Source organism: Panthera onca, chromosome D4 (assembly GCF_046562875.1).
Source record: "Panthera onca isolate mPanOnc1 chromosome D4, mPanOnc1 haplotype 2, whole genome shotgun sequence".
Classification (NCBI taxonomy): domain Eukaryota; kingdom Metazoa; phylum Chordata; class Mammalia; order Carnivora; family Felidae; genus Panthera; species Panthera onca.
In genome coordinates this window covers 58,241,345-58,258,434 of record NC_138351.1, presented here as the reverse complement: position 1 = coordinate 58,258,434, position 17,090 = coordinate 58,241,345, and the positions used below count along the sequence as shown (strand labels likewise).

At 47.6% G+C, this 17,090-nt stretch overlaps 2 protein-coding genes across 10 annotated transcripts in view; one reads left to right on the top strand and one right to left on the bottom strand.

Annotated features, from left to right (window-relative positions):
• Positions 1-2,031: 2,031 nt before the first annotated feature.
• Positions 2,032-17,090, bottom strand: part of TMEM8B (transmembrane protein 8B) — a 34,725-nt gene continuing 19,666 nt past the window's right edge. For 2 of the 9 annotated variants that reach the window (XM_060609336.3, XM_060609329.2), the window contains 3 exons: positions 11,228-11,374; positions 10,978-11,117; positions 9,807-10,726 (listed from right to left, as the gene is read on the bottom strand). In XM_060609336.3, the coding sequence (XP_060465319.1) occupies positions 10,345-10,726; positions 10,978-11,117; positions 11,228-11,374 (669 nt within the window). In that variant the 3' untranslated portion in view covers positions 9,807-10,344. Of the gene's footprint in view, positions 2,119-9,806; positions 10,727-10,977; positions 11,118-11,227; positions 11,375-17,090 lie in introns of those variants that run through there. The other 7 variants (XM_078436693.1, XM_078436694.1, XM_060609331.2 and 4 more) reach the window with 7 other exon arrangements.
• On the top strand, positions 6,387-7,483 carry LOC132663830 (olfactory receptor 13C7-like). The gene has a single exon (XM_060610406.2). It carries the CDS (start codon positions 6,467-6,469, stop codon positions 7,481-7,483), a length of 1,017 nt encoding a protein of 338 aa, XP_060466389.1. The 5' UTR covers positions 6,387-6,466.

Below are 17,090 nucleotides of genomic sequence, written 5' to 3'. Positions count from 1 at the left end.
AGAAAAAAAGCAGAATTCACAACTTTGTATTCACTGTGATCCCAATATTATTTGTTTAAGTATTTTTGTTATGGATTTATGAATAAGTATAAATGCAAAAGATTCTGGGAAACTATGACAAAATATTAAGAGTTTCCACTGGGTGGTGGGGTTAGATAGGATTGATAGGTTAGATAAGGATTGTTTCTTTATTTAACTAATTCCAATATTTCCAATATTTATAACATGAACGTGACTTAGAACTTAAAAATAAGGTGATTCATTTTTAAGAAATGGATGATCTCCTGGCTCCAGAGTAGAGCACAGATGAGAAGGCCTCCAGCCTGAGGGGCATGCAGTGAGGAAGCTGTTGCCATAATCCATAAGCCAGGCTCTCATGAGGCCTGACCAGGCGGGCAACCAAGCGGAGAGAGGGCAGCTGGGAAATATTTGGGATCTACAGATGACTACAGAGGTGGACGAGAGAGAGAATGGCTTTGTGGGTTGAAGCTTGGGTTTCAGGCTTATTTGGGTGGGTAGCGCTGCTGCCCCTTGAGACAGAGATGGAGAAAATGAGAGCAGTGAGGGGATGGTGTTGCGTTCCAGGTGTCCATGGGCAGCAAGAGGGCACTGGTCCATGACCATGTAGAAAACAAATAGTACCAATCTTCGAATGTTTTACTTTGACCTGTGATCTTGATAAAAATTCCAAAAGACAAGACATAGTATCACGGGAAAATCTGTAGCTGCCACTGTTTTAGTGAAGGCTGTGTTGTAGTTCCTAAACTGCGTCAAGTTGTTATTCTTTACTATGAAGGAAAGGGAGGGGCACCTGGGTGGCTCAGTCGGTTAAGAGTCCAATTCTTGGTTTTGTCTCAGGTCATGATCTCACAGTTCGAGTTCGAGCCCCACATCGGGCTCTATGCTGACAGTGCAGAGCCTGCTTGGGATTCTCTTTCCCCTCTCTCTCTGCCCCTCCCCTGCATGCTCTCTCTCTTTCTCTCTTTCTCAAAAGACATACACTTAAAAAATTTTAAGTGAAGGAAATGGAAAGGAAAGGAAACATAAGGAGATAGGAAGGGAAGAGAAGGGAAAGGAAACCTATAGAGACCCGTGATTAAATCCCTGACTTAATCTCCCTCACAAGTGCTCAGGGCCTCATACTCTAGACAGCGATTCACTTTGCTAAACTTTCACGAGTCCCCATCCTCACAACATTCCTGAATGAAGTGCCCCTTTTCACAGACCAAGACACGCAGGCCTGCGGCAGGGGGTCACAAACTCCAGTCCTCAGATCCAAGGGGCAGGACAGCAATGAGACTCAGTCAGAATCTGTCCCGTGTGTCTCCTGTGCCCACCTCACTGCAACCAGGCCCTCCTGGGAAAGCACAAGAATCCTGGGGTGTCCAAGCCCCACAGCTCCCAAACCCTCAAACTTGTGTGGTTCCAGAGTTTGAACTTTAAATTGGGCAGGGACTGAGAGGTCCCCCGGGGCCCAGAGCAGGAGAGCTGTGTGGCAGGGGACCAAGAGCTGGTCTTGGAGGCCTTGGCCCTGGCCCATCCCAGAACAGTGTGTCTGCTTGTAACGAGCTCAGCACTTGCCGGCTCTGTCTCCCAAGCCTCGGGTCAGAACACCTGGCAGCCTGCTCCAGCTACCTGCAGGTGCTAATGTCACTGGGCAGTAGGTGTGAGGTAAGGACAATCGATCTAGCATGTGGGCTGTTCTCATGAAACCTTTTTTCAGTGTATGAAAACCGGAATATTTGCTTGTGAAAGAGGACGTAATGATACTAGTAATATTGGCTACCACTTACTGATTACTTATCATGCGCCAGGCTCTGTGCTAAGAGCTCTGCATGCCTTGTCTCGCTGGATCCTCAAAACTACCCCACAAGGGAACACTATTCTTATCTCCACTTTACAGGTGAGGAAGGTGAGGCTCGGGAAACTGTGAGCAAGTGGCAGGTCTGGGACTTGGGCCCTGGTTGGTCTGACTCCAAAGCCCACACTCACCTGCTCTGCCATCCAGCGAGGAAGTAGTGAAGCAGGAATCCTAGATCCAGTCATGTCAGGGAACTCGTAACGGAAGCTTTGGTCCTCTTATTCCCATCACCTTTCTTTTAAAATAATTTGTGAAGCCTAAAATAAAATATCAAATGGTTCAAACTAGTCGCCAGTCAATGAAATTGATACAATTTTTACCTTGCAAAGTAACCCTGGGTCTGTCAGACCTCAGGGTTGGAAGTTGCTAGACAGAGTGAGGAAATGTTTCAGGGGTTACAGAGTACTAGAAGTCACCTAATTGAGTGCTTCCATTCACAGAAGGAGAAATTTGATGAAGGTCATACAGCAGAATCAGAACAAAGGCAACAATCGCTCCTGTCCCAGGGCTCCCAGTCCTAGCTTATGGCATCACCTTGACTCTCAGGAGGTCTAAATCTAGGGCGTGGAATTAGACAATTGTTCTCAGACACTCGGTTTGCTATCTCTGTGTGAATCTGATTTTCCAGAACATGACAGAGCGTGAGACATTGGCAGATAGATGCCAGAGTGGTTTTCTGAGTGTACTGTGAGATAATATCGTACCCAAATACTCAGCAATATTTCAGGTTCTCCTCCTCCCAGAATGTGGTAGGATTACACAGGGCCAGTGAAGTGTGGGCAGATGTGACACATGTCACTTCTGGGGCGGAGCATGTAACTGCTGGTGTGAATGCCCTAGTGTGTCCTTCCCCAGCCATCACAACCTGTGATGTCCAGATGGTGGAGCCTCCATCAGCCAGGATCTCTGAGGAAGACAACATGGAACAGAACCCCCTAAAGACCTACAAAGGACATGTAGCATGAGAAAGAAGTAAACCTTTGTCATGGTAAGCCACTAAGATTATGTGTTACTGCAGCAAAACCTAGCTCATCTTAACTGATGCACCCGGGGAACAGCAGCCGCTCTCTGGTGTCCCATCTTGTGGCCATGGAGCAGAGTCAAAGCTGTCGGTTACCTGGACACATGGCATTTTCTAGATACAGACCTATTTCTTTGGGGCCATAAGTCTGTCACCCCATGAGCTGGTTCTAATTTCCATGAATGTATTATGATCAGACTCCTAAATTGTGAGGAAACCCACTACTCTCTGACTTAGCTCTTCAGAAAGAGCAGGAGCCGTGACAGGGAGAAGACTGGCACCCCCAAAGTTCTTCTCCCAGCAATCACAACGGTCGCATCCTCTGTTGCTGTGTGTGTGTTGGTGGGGGAGGTGATCTCAAAGTGAGACATCTGGGACGAGGGTTTGGAGCAGCGGAATAGCACCAGATCTCAAATGGCAATCATCGACACTGCCTGGGTGCAGGCACCGAGGGTAACAATGATGAATCGGACATGACCCTTTGATTAAAATAGCTCACAGTCACTTGAGAGAGGGACAACACACTACAATGCAGGGCAGAATGCAATTAACCTGTGCTTATAGCGGTAAGCATCATGTTGTTGGGATGGTCAGTTCTAGGAAGGCATCAGAGCGGGCTGTGCAGAGGAGGGGTGTGAGAGCAGAGCCTTGAAGGATGAGTGGAAGAGAAAGGCCTCTCCAGGCTGAAGAAAGAGTATGAAGAGGGATGTGATAGGAGTGTGTGGGGTTTGTCCATTAATGGGGAGTGGTCTGGTGAGGCTGGAGCAGGTGTGTGTGTAGGGGAGATGGGGCAAGCGGGCAGGCCACAGCCTGTTTTCAAAAGCCCTCAAATGCCTCTGCCATTCCCACTTGGTCTTTTTGTTAGAGAGGAGGGTGAGGAAGAGAAATGTGGGGACAGGTGGTTTCCCACCTTTCACCTACTTGGGAACCCCCCGCCCACCATGCGTCCATACACACACACACCCGTGTCAGGTATCAGAATTTGAGGTTAACATAGCTCAATTTGTAAAAACACACCGAGTACAGACCAAGCCCTTATTCTTGCATCTGAAATGTTGTGGGTATAATCCATGAAGTGATAACCTAGGAAAGGTGCTTCCTTTTAACTTCTTTACAGATTTCAAGTTTTACTTTGTCTTTACATCCTAGACTCAAAGAGAATCTCAGAGGTTTCTAAAGCCCAGAGAGAGGAAGGGACGTGCCCAAGGTCACCTAGCATGAGGGAATGAGTGTAAAGTATTCGGACGGAAGCCACACCAGCCTCTGCTGTATTCTCAGCTCCTAGCACAGGGCCTGGCATATAGTAACTGCTCCACAGTTATCTGTTAAATGAGTGAATGAATGAGCCACCATCATACTCAGGCAATTCTTTATCTTTTTGCCAAACCTCAGCAAGAGAAACCCTGCCCTTAATTGTTCATGTGGATAAGATGTAAGGTCCAGCGATGACCCAGATTAATCAGCTGCCTCTGTATCTCCAGAAACACCCTTAACAGTCACCCTAATTCAGGCCAGAGAAGGGAACAGTGGCACTGGCTCTGGGGATGCCGGGGGTCATGACAGACGCTGGAACCCTTGTCAGGAGGTGGCGAGCACAGATCCAGCAGGTGCTCTGTGACTGAAGATGCAGCCTTTGATCTGGATCCTCATACAACATGTAGCACTAGGCAGCACACTAGCACCTTTGCGGGTCTGCCTCATCTGAGCTACACAGCACCTCCATTTTTCAGAGGGATTCTGAGTCTCAGATAAGCCATGTGACTTGGTCAATCTCACGCAGCTAATTAGTGCCGAGTGACGCTGGGGTGCAAAGCTAGGTTTTTTGAATCATGCATTGAATATCTGTTGAGTGACTGCTCTTGGCATCACTCACTGTAGGAGGTGTGTGAAGGAAGGAAATGGGGTCCTGCTCTCTAGTAGAGGGGACGGGTGCACAGCACACTGTAGAACAGAGGGACAACCAAAGGTGGAGGGACCACAAGAAGGGAGCATGTAACCCCTCATGGAGCAGGGAGAAGAGAGACAGAGAGAACAAACAGGGCTCTGAAGGATGAGCAGGAAGCCCCCACTGGGGAAGGGAGGGAGGACCTGCCTCTAAAAGGGAATGCCTGGATGGCTGTCAATTAAGCATCTGATTCTTGATCTCAGCTCAGGTCTTGATCTCAGGGTTGTGAGTTCATGCCCCGTGTTGGGCCCCACAATGGGCATGAAGCCTACTTAAAAATAGATAAATATAAAAAAATAAAATAAAAGGAAACTTCTTGGGCAAGATGTAGCCCTGGGAAAAGACAAGATTCATTCAGCAGAGGATGACCCGTCAGCTCCTACAAATGCTAGATGCAATGAGGAAGAGGAATGAGGGGAAAAAATCCAGCCCTGACAGACAAACGGAACTCCAGTGCTGTCACAGGACAATGGCCTCACAGTCAATCCAGGAGTGAGGTGACTATATCTTCTGTATGTTAAATGTCACACTCAGCTCCTGTTTCTGCTTTAAACCAGGGGTTACCTGGGCCATAAGACAGCCTTCCTGCCTAACAAGACTGCTGTACCTTAGGGACATTAGGGCTCCCTCCTGACACTGGCATTTCCCAAGGAGGCAATGAGACCAGCTCAGAAGAGCAACGAAAGCCACCTGAGAGAGAACTGCCACCTCTGCCTACCCCTCCCTTTTAAAACTAGTCACTGAAAGACAACGCCCCTGACAGATTAGAGCTTGGTGTTCCCTCCTCCTGAGACATCATTGTCAATATAATTTATTCTATAAGGCAACATGGAGGCCAAGAAGTGAGTCACTTGGCTTGCATGACCAGGGTTAGATCCTGTGACCAGTGGCTCTACTGGAATTTTATGTTCTTATATGATCTTCTAAAAATCAATGGATGAGGGAAGGAAAAAAAAATTGATGGATGGCCTATCATTCCTTAAAGACAGATGACCACACATCAGGCTTACACATCTTGTGGAGTGGAAATGTTTGACCCTTAATGCCCAAAGGAACACTAGATGAGCCCATCACCCATCACCCACAGGCCTTCCAAAGTTCATCTCACCTAATTCAGGGAAGAAAGGGGGCAACCTTATGATAGGTGTGGTATGTTTCTGTCCATTTATTTTTCTTACTGATGTACCCACAGCACCTAAACAAGACCTAGCACAGAATAAGTATTCAAAACCCATGCAGCAAATGAATGAATCTGAAATACCATGAGCAAAATTCAACCATATGGAGTCATAACCTAAAAAAGATGCTTCCCTTAACAGCCAAGGACTCTTTATATTACAATGGAGTGTGCCAAACATGAATCCTACCCTTGTCTCCCCTGCACCCACCCTGGGGAGAACAACAAAGAGTCTAGGGTCTAGAATGTGCCTCATCTCCCTAAGTTACATCACAACTTGAGGCAGAGCTGAGGGCCAGCTTACAGGCCTTTAGTCCAATCCTCTCATCAGATGATGAAACTAAATTGCAGCGGCAGGGCTGACCTGCCCCCAGTGCACACATGCAGGCTGCTTGGCTCCCAGGTCAGCAAGAGATTTTTCTGAGAGCTCTGTGGTCCAGACAGGGAAGGAGGGAGAATGAGATGGCAAACCAGACGGCTGTGACAGAATACATCTTGCTGGGGCTACACGAGCACCCTAACCTAGAGATGGTCCTGTTTGTGCTCTGCCTGGGCATCTACTCCATGAATATGCTGGGGAACTCCCTCCTCATCGGGCTGAACATGCTGGACCCCCGCCTGCACAGCCCCATGTACTTCTTTCTCAGCAACCTCTCCCTCATGGACATCTGTGGCACATCCTCCTTTGTGCCTCTCATGCTGACCAACTTCCTGGGAGCCCAAAGGACCATCTCCTTCCTTGGTTGTGCCCTGCAGATGTACCTGACCCTGGCGCTGGGCTCCACGGAGTGCCTGCTCCTGGCTGTGATGGCATATGACCGTTATGTGGCTATCTGCCAGCCGCTTAGGTACCCAGAGATCATGAGTAGGTGGACGTGCTTGTGGATGGCAGTGCTGAGCTGGGGGACAGGTTTTGCCATTTCACTGCTGCAGTCCCTTCTCACCTGGAGCCTCCCCTTCTGTGGCCACAATATCATCAATCACTTCTTCTGTGAGATCTTGGCAGTGCTGAAACTGTCCTGTGGGGACATCTCTCTCAATGCACTGCTATTAATCATGGTCACGGCTGTCCTGACGCTGGCCCCACTCCTCTTCATCTGCCTGTCCTACATTCTCATCCTTGCTGCCATCCTTAGGGTGCCCTCTGCCGCAGGCCGGTGCAAAGCCTTCTCCACCTGCTCTGCCCACCTCACAGTTGTGGTGGTTTTCTACGGGACCATCTCCTTCATGTACTTCAAGCCCAAGGCCGAGGACCCCAACCTGGATAAGATTATTGCATTGTTCTATGGGGTCGTGACGCCCTCACTAAACCCCATCATCTACAGCCTGAGGAATGCAGAGGTGAAATCTGCTGTCCTAGCCCTGCTCTGGGGAGACCTGCTCTCCAGGAAATTGTCCCACCTTCCCTGTTGCTCTTCAACTGTGTCACGCAAGACAGCTAGGTCCGTCATGGTAATGACTTCAAATCGCAGTGGCTGAAACCCACAGGGTTTGTTTCTTACTCTTGCGGCAGGTCATCAGCAGTAGACTGGGCGGGCGGGTCTGCTCTGACCATTGTTTTCATCCCTCAGGGTATCAGGATGATAACGCAGCTACCACCTGGAACATTGCTAGTCACCATGACAAAGCCTGGCTGGCTCTTCAAGCTTCACTTCCACTTTATCCACCAATGCAAGCACATGCCATGGCTAACATCAAGGGGGAGGCGAAACACACTCGCCATGTGTCTGGAAGGAGCGGGAAGACTGAGAAATCTGTGAATAGCCTAACGGTTGCCACGCCATCCTACAGTCAACCCAAGAGCCACTAGAGACGTGCCTTCCTTTTCTCTGACCATCACAACCCCACACATCGAATTAGTCACTAAGTTGAGAAAATCCACCTCCTAAGAGCTCCTAAATGGGTCCCTTCCTTTCAATGACATTGCCTCAAAAAACCTTCACTATCTCTCTCTCAAGTATCACAACAGCTGTGTCACCATATTTTTGTCCTCCAAACTCTCTTCAAAATCCTTCCTCTGCACTAGCTAATGCCCATTCAAAAAAACCCAAACAAAAACAAAAACACCAAACTGATCATGCTACTCTCCTGCTTAAATCCCCCCAGTGGCTCATTTCCCATGGGATAAAAACCAGACCCCACCTCTCCATCCAACCTCATACTGGCTGCTTGCCTCAGCCCCACTCCGCCCACACACACTCTCTGGGCCCAGGCCCAGCCAAACTATTCCCAGTTCCCCAACAACTATCAGTCTGCCCTGCCTCTGTGTCTCCCCCTTGCTCTTCCTTCCTGTGTCCAGACACTTCTTGACCTTTAGCTAACATCTACTGGCCACTCATCACAGACCAAGCGAGGCACAATACTGTGTCCTAAGTGCTTTACTCACTGGGGACCATTTGGAATGACAGAAATCTCAGTGGAGGAATGCAATATGGACACTGGTGACCAGAGAGAACCCTCTCCCAACACCTCGGCATTACGGAATCATTCAGCCCTCACTCAAATCTTCCCCCCTCTTCCTGAAAACCCCTCTGACTCCTCCTAGCTGGGTGGGGTCTGTCCCAGCTCTGTGTCCCTCTTCAGTGCCTTCTGTACTCTGCAGACTCTGTTCTGAATCCCAGCTATTTGGGTTCATGCAACCTAATGACCTGAGTCTGTACAACCTAATATGAAGAAAATGTATTTCTGATATGGCAACAGACACCTAGCCCACATCTCTTGGCTCACCATTCAGTCAGCCACATCACTCTGCTCAGCGCCCCAAGGAAAAGAGAATGCAGAAAGCAGAGAACAAAGGGACTTTTCCTGGCTTTTGAGCTTCCTAGGCTCTAAAGTCTTAACAGAAGAGTCTTAAGGCATAGACAAAAGATTAGGGAGAAAAACTGAAAAGGGAGACTTCTCCACCTCCAGATTATTAAAAGATTCCCTAAGCTAGGGAGAAGGAAGAGAGAGGAGAGGATGCAGCAAGGGCACTGGCACAGAAGGGTCCAAAAGGAAGAGGCCCTGGGCCCCAATCCCGAGGACAAACCCCTGGACAAGGTTCCAGGATCTGAAGGATGGAGTAACTCATGCCTTGCTGGTCAAGTAAAACTCCAAGTAGTCCCCCAGAGGAGAAATGGCTTCGAGGGCAGCCGAGACCTCACAGGTCTTTGCATGTGGCACAGAAGTCAGGAGAGCCTCAGCACTGAAAAGGGTTATGCAGATGGCACAGGAAAGCGCTCGGGGATGGCCTGCCTGCACTGCTGCCTGGGGACCAGGTGGAATGTGGGAACGCTCAGGGGATGGGTGCAGTGTGGACCCCGGTGACCAGAAAACTCTCTCCCAACATCTCTGCATTATATAAGACCCTTAAGACTCAGCTGTGACCCTTGTGGAAAGAGAAGAAATCCCAAACTGACGAAGGATGTTTCTCAGGCAAAATGGGGACTCAAAATAGAAGTTATGTACCGTGATATTTCTTGCACGTTTGTGACTTGTACCTGCTAATCCAATTTCCTGAGACCTCAGCTTCCTTTCCTGTTGGGTGTGGGCACCACAAGGAAGGTCTGTCTCACTAATTTAAATCATGTCAGCACATACACACACACACACACACACACACACACACACACACACACACTCACTCATAACTCCCTACTCCCAGTGAATGCAGCCAGCCATGAGAGGATGAGAGGGCAAAAGCCTCAGGCAAAAGCTCCAGCAGCTCATTCTGGCTGGGTTCCCGCCACCCCTGCTGATTGCCTCAGACCCTCTCTTACCCTCTCCTCCCCACACCCTTGGCCCCAGGAAAGAAGGCAGCACAGAACCAGCAAATACTTCATTGGAGACACACCAGACTCCACCTGCATCAACTCAGAATACCAGCCGCCCCAGCCCCAGCCCCATCTGTCCTGCAATGCCCCACCCAGCATAAGACAGCATGGCACAGCCCAGATGCTGCCTTGGGAAGGAAGCCTGAGGCCAGAGTTGCTGAGCTGCTGGGAAGATCTGGAGACTCGGTTTCCCCAAGATGGACTCCATTTCCTCGGGAATGATGCCATGTTCTGAGAGGGCTTTGTCTCCCGGGGAAGGAATCCATGTCCTTAGGAGGGCTCCATTCCCTGGGAAGGACTCCACACCCCTAGGAGTGACTCCTTGGTCCTGAGGGGCTCTGTGGCCCTGTACAGGCTCCAGTCCTTAAGAAGGACTCCATGGATGCAGGAAGACTCCAAGCCTTCAGGAAGTGCGCCAGGCCCCTAGAAGAGCTCCATGTCCTCAAGAAAGACTCCGTGGCCTCTAGAAACACAACCTGTCTCTTATCCCTGGGACGGCTCCACATTCCCAGGAAGGGCTCTCTGCCCCTAGGAAGGGTTCATATTCCCCAAGGGCAGGCCCAAAGACCCCCCCTCAGCTGGCACAGATGCTGCTGACAGTGGCCCCTCCTGGGCCCACAAGGCCCAGCTCCTCCTGCTCATTGATGCACAGCTGGTAACCGCAGCCCCGGGCCCGGGCTCCAGATGGGACCCGGTGGTCAGTCTTGGCACGTGGGGGCAGCAAGAAGCCCACACTGCCAGCGATGAGCATATGCCAAATGCTGTGAATGTAGAAGTAGTTGTCTCGGGTCTCCACAAAAGCATAGAGTAGGACAGCACTGCCTGCAATAAGGCTGCCCGGGCACAGGTAGAAAAGCCAGCGGCGCCACGTGGGTGGGTAGCAATGCCGGCGGCGGACGCTGCGTACTGTCTGGGGGAAGCAGAGAAGTGGGACTCAGGAATACAAGGCCTTGGAACCCGAGCCAGAACTGGTCATTCTCAGGCTTCCCTGGAGCTCTGGTCGCGAACTGAAGGCACCTGCCAAGACTGGAGTGGGCACCACGAGCAGCGCCATGATGATGACCGGGTCCAAGCCCAATCTTACATTGAGGACCAGACACTCAGGGCCCTGCACCCAGGTCCTTCTGGGACTCCCCCCTCCCCTAGCCCTCCCAACCTTACCCAGGCTGTGGCCAAGATCCCCAGGGCGAAGAGACTGGGTCCGAGCAGGTTCCAGAGTCCATGCCGATCAAGCTGTAGAGCCATAGACAGCAGCATAGCCCCCAGCAAATACAGCACCTGGAGAAAGAGGACTCCGGGGGCTGGGCCGGGTGGGAGAGGGGCACTTGGCAATGCCCCCAGGGAGAGGTTGGGAGTGAATTTCAAGTAGACTTTGCCTACGGTTGTCCCCCAGGGCCCACTCTGGACTGACCTGCTTGACCACAGGCTGTAAACGAGCCATGGCAATGACAGTGACCCACACCGACATTAAGGAGCCCAGGAAATCACAGAACTGCAGCACATCGTAGTCCATGATGCAGAAAACCACAATGCCTGGCTGGTCACAGGCATGGTAAAACTGGAGGAAGAAATGACAGGCATTGAGAGAACCTGGGGCAGTAGTCCAGGTCCGTGAAACTGGAGAAAGAGACCATGAGGGTAGTATACTGCTGTCAGAAAAGCAGAGGTCAGAGATCACAGACTGAGCAGAACTGGGAAATGCCTGACTGACTCCCTGCTTCTGAGAAGAATGTGGTAGGGAGGCCTGGTCTGCTTCACAAGCTGTATGTATCTGGCAGCCTCACCCTCCTAATCTTTCTGCTTCTGGAATGTACTGTGGTGAGCACCAGGCAGGCAGGGGATCCAGGTCTGTCAAACTGAGGCCAATCCTTCCCTACTTCTCATGCTCGCCATGGGTCCCACCTATAATCCCCACCCCTGGCCCAAGCTGTGGGGCTGGACTCTGATCTTGTGGCCAACCCAGACCCTAAGCCACCCCTGCATATCCCAGTCTCCCCTGATAGCTCAGCCTCATCTTCAGATGCATTCATCTTCAGGCTTACATTACCTGGCCCTCTTCATCCCCTCCCACCCGATGTCATGGGCGGAGAGATGAAACAGTAAGGAAAAAGGCAGTCCCTAGGCCATGGATAAGAGCATGTCACTTTACACCACGGAAAAGAATGTAGGGAAGGGACAGTGTCCACCTGTCCTCCACCGTGGGAAAGATGGTAAAGAGGAGAGTATTCAGGAGCTTCAAAGGGGGTGCAGAGGACACAGGTGGAACTGGATCAGACTATACTGGGCACCCCCATTAAGGAACCAAGGTCTGCAGTCAGCCGTCCTTGGTCTGTGGTCCCAACTCCTCTGCCTCTCTGGACAATGCCTCTGGCATCCTGTGTTCCCTTATTTGTAAAAAGGGCTACCCAGGAATAACCTGAGTTCTCTTTGCCTTAGAACATTTACTGTCACCTCTCTCTGAACTTCCATGTAGAATTTATGTGATTTATTGATTGGTATCAAACACTAATCACATGTATGGTTTTAGGACTATCTTTGGTGCAAAAATGACGGGAACATATATCCCTCTGTGTCATGTGCTATGAGCCCACCCAAAGACAAAACAGGACCTATGAGGACAAACAGCTCCAGACTGAAAACGAACATCATGGTGGCATGCTCACTCCCCCATCACCTGATACTGTCCCTGCTCTGGGTCAGGAAGACTAGATCCTTATGGTGATGAAAGAAGAAAATTTAAATGCTATAATGGGAGAAAAAAGGTTTTTGACCTATATAAACGATGAAAATCTACTCATTGGAGCTGACCTTGAGACATACTAGCAGATTTTAGGGGATCAAAAAAATTTCTTAAGATTCTGTGAAACAGTATGCTTGATCTCTGTCCCCTGCATGTCACCCCAGGTCCTCAGGGAGCCATGGCTACCAAGGGCATCTCTTGATCAGAGAAACAAGCTGGTGTCATTGCCAGGGTTGGAATGAAATACATCAGGCTGAACTGAAGCTGGGGCAGGAAAGCTGTGTTGTACCACCCAAAGGTGGCCTTTGAAGCAGCTTCATCACTGACTGAAGGGACCCTTTAGGTACAACTTGCAGCCCAGATCAACTTCTTCATCATTCTATTGAAAGGCAACCCTACATCACAAGGACTCTCTGAGTCCCAAGAGAGGTGGCCTTACAGACCTCAGTGAGAGAGGTAGCCCAGCCTTCCACAGGCATAACCTTGGCTGTGGGTGGAGGGCAGGGATATCCAGTCCACAGGTGAGATAAGAGGTGGCTGAGTAATATCACAAGTCATTCCGTTCTGGCAGCAATGGGTCTCTGTCGCTTCTGGGAAGAATGGAAGTGGGAGAACCTGGTCTCCTGCTTGACTGCATTAGAGTTGAGAATGAGAAGGTGGAAGTCAGGAAGAAGAGTTCAGGAAAAAAACATTCTATCCTGACCTCAAATGACAAACCATGACACCCCAGCCTTAATCAAACAGTATCCCCTGTAGAAAAAAGCAGATGGAAAACAGAAGCAGGTCTGTTGTGAAAACTAGAAGAATCCCATCCAGGTGCAGAGCTGCCGACAATAGAGTGGGAAAACAGACTCGAAAGTTCAGTCTCTAGAAACAAAGGATGAGAAAGAAATTGCTAAGTTTCTTTTTAGCTTGTTGAAGATTTCATCCAGTTATTCAAATTGTAAAATTTGCACCTGTGACAAAGGAAGAAATGTGAATAATGTAAGAATAGGGAGGAGCTAGGAGTTTAGAAAAAGAAAAAAAATGAAAAAGAAAACTTAGGTGTATTAATTGGCATTGGGAAACCTTGGGTTTGATTCCTCCAAATTTTAAAGTCCTAAGCTTATGTATCTGTCTTCTGTCTTTCCCTTCACTTTGGAGGTAAAAATGCTGTCCCTTCAGAAAGAGATTGCTTTGGAATGATCACGTTTTGAGTATCCCAGGCTTTTAAGTTTGGGAACATGGCTCCCTCTTACATATTATTAAACTGAGAAAGTGAGTTCTTACTGGGAAACTCTGAGAGACTTTTCATGGGAGTCCGCATCTGCATTAATATTAGTGTTTGAACACACCTAAAAGATTTATTTTATCAATTTTTTCTTTCTCTTGTATGTCCTAATTAATTGAGAGTTAATTCTGGTTCCTAATCAAATCAATATTTTGGTCTTTTGCTATTTTAGCTATTGGATATTGATTATTCTCTACCTCTAAGACCAGATATAAGTTCTACAGCTACTAAATTACCCAATACTGTTTTCTGATTTGGATTTCATTTTAAAACATTAATTCTACATTTCAGCCCTCACTGAGCACTTGCTCCTATCTGCCTGACTTTCAAGTATTTAGGAGGAAATGCCCAAACTGGGCATTTCTGGAATGCCCTTTCTGGAAGAGGGACTTGTAATAAATCCTTCAATCTGAGATAAGAGAAGATACACATCAGCAGAAGAAAAGTAAAGCCGAATCACCTAATAGTGAAGACACATCTAAAGGAATAATTAATTGAAGGCTGAGTTTCTCCTAGGAATTTCTCTGCACTGAAAAAAAAGAGTAGGGGATAATGGAGGGCTTGTCTCTGGAGTAGAGAGGTTTGGAGAGCAATCATTTCACTAGTATTCTATGGCTGATGATTCTCCAAGCATACTAAAAGGTCAGAGAGATTGTTTAAGGTTGTAGGAAACCCATGGGGGTAGAGTTAAATTAAAATTGCAGCGTGAGGAGAACACCAATCCTGATCTGGCTACAGTTACTGCTGAATGTCTAAAAACACCATCAGTAAAGCCCGTCACTGACTCCTTCATGGGGCACAATTTGCTAGGGAAACCAGCCAACAACCTGTGTCAGCTTACTTCATTGAAACTCCTCAACCTGGAGAAGACAGCATCTTGTCATTATATATTCTGGGATATACATATTTGCTTCCACCTGCTCTATTATTCGTGTAACAGAATCCATTATCCCTTGCCGTGGTACCCCATTTATTACCATCTTTAACCAGGAGACACAATTTGTAGTCAACAAAGGAAAGCAAATCACTCACCACCACAGACTTCACTGGTGTAAACATATTGCCCATCTCCTGGAAGCAACCGGCTGAACAAAACACCAGAATGGCCTCCTGAAGGCTTAGTTATGGTGTCACCTGGGAGACTCTACTCTAAAAGTCTGGAGTACTCTCCTGTATGTTTGGTTCCCAGTATGTGCTCAGTAAGCTCTAGTCATCTTATACTTTATGCCATATATGTTCATGAAAGCACATCCCTACTGTAATAAACTTTCCTCCATGCAGAAATAAAGACACAAACAAACTTGTAATATCGTTGATCCGCTGAAAATTATGGGCTATTTTTTACATTGGTATTCCTTATGTTAGCAGCAATAAAAAGAAGTGATAGAAATAACACAGGAAGATAAGGGAATATTTAAGAAAAAAAATTTAGACTACAAATTGGCTTTTGTTAATATAATTCTAATTTAATTTGATACTTCCTCGGCTTCGGACAGTTCTTTACTTATGAGGTAATTTTTGAAAATTAATGTAAATTTTTTTTCTATGGAATTTTACATTTTTATAACCTAACTGTAGAGTTCATCTAACGCTTCAAAATGGAGTATCCAGGCACTATAGAATGTAAAACTGAAAATGCAGATATATTCAATCCGTGCAAAGATTGGAATATTTGCACTCAGGATATAATGGAAGTTACTGCTACTCTTTTATGTTCTGCTTCCATTTCCTCTTGGAAAAAATCATGGGATTTTGCCAAGGGCCACTAAGAATTACTTGTGAGGTATGAGGAACAGAAGAGATATGAGAAGGCAGGCTTGTAGCCAGGATGTCAGCAGTCAACAAGGAAAGCCCCAGACATCAGCTCTGTCTGGGTCTTTGGGGAGCGGATTGTAAGGATCCGACTAGCACTGTGAAGGGCTCACGGCTTTGGACGGCATGCGTTAGAGTTGCACAACTGCAATTATTGATAGATTTCCCTTGATGACTTCTTGTATTTGGTTATATTTTCTGACCTTTTCATTGGTTCCTACCTTTTAAGAACTTGAGAACTATTTTAATTTTTTTAATGTTTATTTATTTATTTTGAGAGAGAGAGAGAGAATGTGTGTTTGTGTGTATGTGTGTGAAATGGGAGAGGGGCAGAGAGAGAGGGAGAGAGAGAATCCCAAGCAGGCTCCATCAGTGTGGAGCCCAATGCAGAGCTCAATCTCATAACCATGAGATCATGTCTTGTGCCAAAATCAAGAGTCGGACACTTAACCAACTGAGCCACCCAGGTGCCCCTTGAGAAAAAAGAATTTGAGAACTATTAAACTGAGGTCATAAGGTTCTCTACATACTTCAGATTTCTGAAAAACTGAAGTCAGGTTAGAAATGTATCAATTGCCCCGCTGCCTTGGTACTTGGAGAACAATATAGCTTAGTGATTACATGTGAGGGATCTATGGTTCTACCACTCATGTTACACCTCAGACAAAGTAGGTAAACTGCCCTTATCTGCAAAAATGGATGATAAGGGCACCTATTTGGGTTCCTGGGTGGTTCAGTCAGTTAAGCATCAGACTCTTGATTTCAGCTCAGGTCATCATTTCACAGTTCGTGGGATTGAGCCTGAGTCAGGCTCTACACTGATAGCCTGAAGCCTGCTTGGGATTCTCTCTCCCCCTCTCTCTGTCTCTCCCCTGCTTGTGCACATGTGCACTCTCTCTCTCTCTCAAAATAAATAAACTTTTTAAAAAAAGTACTTATCTATTACTCTAGTGCTATTGTGAGAACTCGGTTAGCAGTGCCTGACACACTAAATGTTATTTTATTATTACCGTTATCTGAACTGGTCTTGCTACATACAAAATCAAGTGCTGGATTTGTGCCCTGTTTTTCTTTTAATGTATTTTACATATTATGTAATGTATTTTGCATTTTAAATATTTTACATATTTACACTTTGAACTCCTAAAGAACAAACCTACTGTCTACTCCCATGCCCTGGATAGGACTCGATGCGCTACTCCCAGGTGTAGACTGTCCTCAATTTGAAGATAGGGAAGACTGTCATCTACTGCCCTGGGACTGTTACCTGCAATATGATCAATGGGTCCTTAAATGCAGACTGTGGAGGAACGAAGTAAGTCTAGACTAAGTAAAGAATGGGAAAGGAAGAGAGATGGGAACTTGCCCAGGAAAACTGGATGACTAGAAGCTCTACATGTTGGCCCATGTGGTAAAAGAACAGGGGTTAGAGCAAGACTTCAGGCAACACCT